At 39.4% G+C, this 6,201-nt stretch overlaps 1 protein-coding gene across 1 annotated transcript in view; it reads right to left on the bottom strand.

Annotated features, from left to right (window-relative positions):
* Positions 1-288: 288 nt before the first annotated feature.
* tmed7 (transmembrane p24 trafficking protein 7) overlaps positions 289-6,201 on the bottom strand; it is a gene marked incomplete at its 3' end in the record, with an annotated part of 22,385 nt that continues 16,472 nt past the window's right edge. The window contains exon 5 of the mRNA XM_081348549.1: positions 289-420. Coding sequence (XP_081204675.1) covers positions 289-420 — 132 coding nt within the window. The remainder of the gene's footprint in view (positions 421-6,201) is intronic.

Consider the following 6,201-nt stretch of genomic DNA (forward strand, 5'->3'; position numbering starts at 1 on the left):
CCCCTCATTCTCCCCCTCATTCTCTCCCTCATTCTCTCCCTCATTCTCTCCCTCATTCTCTCCCTCATTCTCCCCCTCATTCTCTCCCTCATTCTCTCCCTCATTCTCTCCCTCATTCTCCTCCTCATTCTCTTCCTCATTCTCCCTCATTCTCTCCCTCATTCTCTCCCTCATTCTCCCCTCATTCTCCCCCTCATCCCTCCTCCTCATTCTCTCCCTCATTCTCTCCCTCATTCTTTCCCTCATTCTCCACCTCATTCTCTCCCTCATTCTCCCCTCATTTTCCCCTCATCCCTCGTCCTCATTCTCTCTCTCATTCTCATTCTCTCCCTCATTCTCATTCTCTCCCTCATTCTCTCCCTCATCCTCTGAATGAAACATCGGCCAAAACAGCAGATATGGAAATAAGACGAATAAGACCTTTTTTAAGGAGAACAGGTCATGCTTCTTTCCAAATTTCAACTTCATCGTAAAATGTAAAACAATTAAGTTCGGTTAGAGCATGATTTACATTGAAAAATCAAACAAAACCAGTCAGTTTAAGAACCTATCTAACAGCTTGCTGGAACCAGTTGAAAAACCAGAGCTCTTCTATAATTTTTTTTTTTGTATATCTTTGCTGTGGTGCATCATGGGAGATGGGAGAAACCAAACTGGGGTTGAATGGTAGTATTTTTATTTAGTTTTTTTTTTTATTATTTGAAATGCTTTGCAATGGTTAGGCTTAGGGTTAGTATGTTGTTATATAATATTTTTTAATTAGGGCACTTAAAGCTTATAATACTGACGTTTGTGTATTTGGTGAACTTAATTTAGGGTTGCTTGCATGTCTGTCAATGGTTGTGCCCATGAGTATAAATGCCCTCTAGCTGAACTTTCACAGCATTGTCAGTCTGTGATGGAAGTTGGAGAGTAATGAAGCTACTGAAGGTTGGAATTATTGAGATTGAGAAGTTTGTTTTAATGTTGTTTATTTTGTTATGTTAAAGCTTCATTATGTCATTAGAAATAAATTGTCAGCAGCTTCAAGGTTTAAGTCTGGTGTTAAAGGGAAAAACTAAAATAAAAATCTGTTCTATATTATGACATTGAATGTTCTTTAGGAATACACAACTTCAATCATCTGATCATAGTAACATAGTGCTGTATGTGTAAAATACTTTGGGTAAAAATGTAAGAATTACAGTACATGTTAATTCCTTTTGTGTGCTGCTTTATATTATTTACTAAAAGGCTATGAAGATTGAGATTTAATGTGCTATATAAATATGTGTTGTATGTTTGGTAGCATATATGAGGGTGTTTTGCAGTCTTTTAGCAGCTGGTCTGTGCCATTATTTTTCCATTCTTTAAGAGTTAATATTTTGTCTTTTGCTGTCTTCACACAAATTTTGGACAATGTATGGTTTAAAACAGCTGTTGAACATTTATCATGCTAACTTCTGTTTTCTCTATATAGGTCTGAGATTTTCCACATCCACCTAACAATCCCTTTACAATGTTTCATGTACCATTTAGATGCCTGTGTTTAAAATGTTACTATATATATGTATATATGAAGTGCTTTAACAGCCAATTTACTTATTTAAATGGATCACTTTGATCCAGTGAGATTATGACATAATCTTGATTGGGAAAGGTACTGTGTATGTTATATCTTATGGGGTTGCAGGAGTTATTCAAGGATATGAAAGACATCCGACCCTCTTGAGCTCAGATATCAGATAGATAAGGGCGCCCCAAACTTAGTGACAGGTGAAATTAGATCCATTTAACAATCTGCACACTAAAGAGCTTTAGGGATGTGATCATAGGTGCACTGATGAATGCTTGTTAATGTAAGTTTGTTAATTGTGCTTGTCTGTTATAGCAGTGTTTCTCATGCTCCATTTAAGTGCATTCTGGGATGTTGTTCCAGAGGACTGGAGTTAAGCACTGATGTTAGCTCATCAGCCTGTCTTATGAAGACAAAGGACTTGAGTATCTTTTTTGTGCCTTTCTCTTCTCTTAATGTTCTAATCTTGTCCTTTTGCACCTCACATTTTTTCATCGGTCTGGTTGTTTCAGAGTCCCAGAGCCACACTCAGCTCGTCTTGTGCTTTACTGAGACCTGGAGTCAAGCAGAGGACACCAAAACAACCTGATCTCAGCAAACTTCCATCTTCAGTAATGTGTGTAAATATACTTGTGTGTAACTCATTTCATGATGTTACTAATGCTGCATTACAAGAATTCTCCACGCAAACTGGAAAACTTGGGGTTGTATGTGCTGCTGTTCTCCATTCTTGATGGAAGCCTAGTTGACTTGTAGGTGGATGTTGAAGTCTCATGCCACAATTCCAAGGTTTTCTATTGTCATTTGACTTAAAATTGCTCACTACAACTCAAAGCTGTACCTCATTTTACACATTTTCCAATACTCCTGTTACTCCTACACCCATTTGTAACTTGGCCTATCTGGAATCATTGTGTGGAGATTGGTTTATCTACACAAGGACACCGACAGGGCTTTTCCCCCTCTCCACATCACCCACTGCTCTTTTTCTGCTCTCTGGCAGATCCAGAGTCCCAAAGCTGACTTCATTCCAGCTGTAGCTGCTCTCCGCTCCTCTGGAACTGACTGACCTGGATTTGACCAGTGGACACCGCAATATCGTCAATTCCTTCCACAGCCCTCATTAAACTGGGATTAGAGGAACAGGTTTGCTTATCAATATTACCTGGAAATATGGTTTTGTGCAATAGCTTTGAGCTTCATTAAACTACTGACACTAACTAAATGTCATTTCATCATCCTTCCCGCTCATGCTAGTGTATTGGGTTAGGTTTCTCACAGATGGGCCTTATTTACATCTATGTAACTGATGTTAATTTGTCTATAGTAACAGAAATGTGACAGAGTAAATTCACTTCAATTCTAAATACATACTTTTTTGTTTCAAAATCAACTGCTGCTAGATGAGAAGTCCTTCCACGTTTGTAGACCAACCTGTGATCCTTGTTATATTTACATTTGCTTGTTTTCATTACTGGGTCAAACCATATTCCCCAAAAGCCTTATGGTGAAGAATAGTCCCATACTTCAAGTGCAGTTTGTGATCCACCAATGCTAGGCTAGGTAGAGTTTAGTGTCAGCTGCCTGCAGGTGTAAATCCGCTGATATCAGATAGATGGGGGCTCCCCAAACTTAGTGACTGGAAATTATGCAGTGTGCACACTAAAGAGCTTTAGAGATGGTCGATCATTGGTTTGTTTTAGTTTACAGTGCTGGACTGTCATTTGATCACTTGTGTATCTAAATGAACATTAGCACTGAAGTTTCTGCCTGTCCTCCAAAGCACCCTGTGTGTGGAAGTGGTCTAAGCAATGATGCAGATAAGGCACTTGAGTTTGTGTGTTTTGTGCACCTGTTTTAATGTCCTGTTAATCTACAATTTGTATCTCTACCTCTCATTGTTTTTACAGCTGCTGGAGAGTTCCAAAGTCATAAAACTGACTTCGATTTGATCAAAGAACAAAGTGACTTTCCTCTACCAACTTCACTAAACCTTGGAGGGGTTTGAGAACAGGTGTGGTTGCTGGTTATTCTTGGAAATACTCTGTGCCATCATTCTTTTAAATTCATGTAGTTACTAATACTTACTGTTTTTTTGTTGTTGCATTTTCAACCTTGTAATGCTTCTAAACCTTTTTATTCTTTCTATTTATACTTGTATATATGCCTTTATTTCATAGTCAATTTTAGTTGTATAGTGCTTCTAAAAATGGTTTCAAAGTGGCTTTATGCCATTTTATTTAGGCCTTTGTGCTCCTTTGCCCCTTTTTTGATTTATGCCCTTGTGCCCTCTTGTATACACCTTTTAAGCTTATGATTGTCAACTTTAATTTGGCCTTTTTATTCTTGTACCTCTGCATTTTATACACTTTGTATTTCACCCCTTCATTGTTTTACAGCTGTCTGACAGTTCTAAATTCTCACAACTGACTTGATTCTAGCTAATAGCCATACTGGCTCATCTTGGGATTGACTGAGACCTAAATTTGATCAAAGAACAAAGTGACACCACCTGTCTCTACCAACTTCCCCAAACCTTGGAGGGGTTTGAGAATAGGTGTGACACTTCTTGGAAATTCTCTTCTGTGCAATCATTCTTTTGAATTTCATACTAATTCTAACTGAAATGTGATGTATCTTCCTCTAAGTGAGCTGGGTGTGCGGTTGTTCTCCCTTCAGAATGGAAGTCCACGGTTGACACTACCGTCCATCTTGAGGCTCATGGTACAGAATTCCAAGCTCTTCTAACTTTGTTTGACCTTTTAGTGGCAGCTGTTTCATCATCTCACAGCTGTGTCTTAGTTACACCACAATCAGAATGTTCTTAGTACTCTAGACATTTAATAGTTCCTTTTTAATAATTGTTTCAGTGAGTTTCTGACAATACCAACCCTAACCCGAACCTTGAATTGAAGGCTAACCTGTGAAACATTGTGTATACAGTGTATAAACATTGGTCTCTTTCCTGGGTCAACAGTTTTATGGTGACTGCCAGCATTTGTAGTAATGGTTTTTGTATTATGATTTGAGTTGTTATGCCGGTTTTTATCTGTGCCTTTTTATTTTTACAAATAGGACCCTTTCATTTTGTCCCTGTCCTCTTTGTATTTATTTCTGCCCATATTTCTTTCATATTTGCTTTTGTATTTTCCCCTTTAAACCATTGTCTTTTGTCCTACTTATGGTTGTCAGTCACATTTAGTTTGTTTTTCAATGCATATTTTGTAAAGCAGCTTTGTCCTTCATGTTTTTTTTTCTGTATTAATACCTTCTATTGTCTTTGTCTGTAGCACAGGATCACTTTTATTTCCTTTGTTTTCTTTTTTTTTATTAATGTCATACTCATGATATTGATTTGAGAGCATTTGTTTTTGTATTTATGGCTTGGCCACTTGTACCCTTTAAGCCTTGTTTCTTTGTCCCCCCCTTAATGCTCATTTTGTATTATGACCCTTTTTGTCTGATTGTCCCTTTGCAATGATAGTATGATGCCTTTATAATTTTATGCTTTTATTTTGCCCTTTTGTATTTTAATCCTTTCATGATATTGTATGCCTCTTGTATTGTAAAGATTTGTTTGAAAGTATGAAAACCTGACCTGTATTTTTTTGTGCTACATTTTTTTTGGTCAACCTATTGTGTCCATGGCAACCTATTGTGTCCACCTGCCCCTTGTTGACTCACTCATTTAGTCTCTCTATATATATATACTTTTAGTTCCTTGTCCATTTTTTACGTTAGTAGTTCTGTTCCTGTGTGGTAAGGTCCTAAATATTTGTTATTTTGATGTTATTTACAAGGTTTTACTGTTACAACTAGATCCTGTTCAAACTCATCCTTGGTCCAACCACCATGACAGAAGAATGGAACGTCCAACATGGATGAATGTAGCAGCAGTTTTTCTTGAACCAAAACAATTGTTCCCCCCCCCCAAGCCAAGTCTGATCAGGTGTGTGAGCCAGTTCCCATTTTCATCCCGGAGGGAATTTTGGTGGAAGTGGACTGTCTGAAGTGATTGATCAACTTGAGTGACACCAAGCCAGTTCTTGTCCTTGTTTCTGCTCTTGAGCAACCTCCTCCCCGGCTGGTCCCCTCCAGCTGTTTAGACAGTCCTATCCAGTCTGATGTCCTTCCCACTCAGCATGAAGCCTCTCATTGAAGCGCCTTCTCTCACCTCTTCTACCCATGTCATCTTGTAATTTGGCCCTGTGTTCGCATGCTTCTTTCAGCCCTTGGGGTCCTTTATTGGCAACCCTTTACCTTGGGTCCGCCTTTGGCCTCCAGTTCACCAGCTCTGGTTAGGTGTTTATCCCTTGGTTTCTTGCCAAGCCTTGGCCTTAACCTCGCTTTGTCGCTGTATTAGCTCCATCATGACCCTTCATCCCTCAAGCTGCATCAGGGTCCCTTGTCCCCCTGGCTCCACCTTGGTCAGTTATCACCCTGGTTGAGCCACAGACTTCAGATCCTACGACTATGCCTTGTCCCTCCACCCCTTTGACTCCACTGCCCTATAGTTCTGCCTCTGCCCTCCAGTGCAGTGGTCTTTGCCTTGGGTCTTGGGCTCTGTCTAGGTCCCAACCTCTAATAGCTCCACCTGCATTGGTTGTCCCTCTGGTTCTGCTTGGCCTGCTCACCAAAGGTCCACC

The sequence above is a fragment of the Scardinius erythrophthalmus genome (assembly GCF_964197995.2).
Source record: "Scardinius erythrophthalmus genome assembly, chromosome: 20".
NCBI lineage: Eukaryota > Metazoa > Chordata > Actinopteri > Cypriniformes > Leuciscidae > Scardinius > Scardinius erythrophthalmus.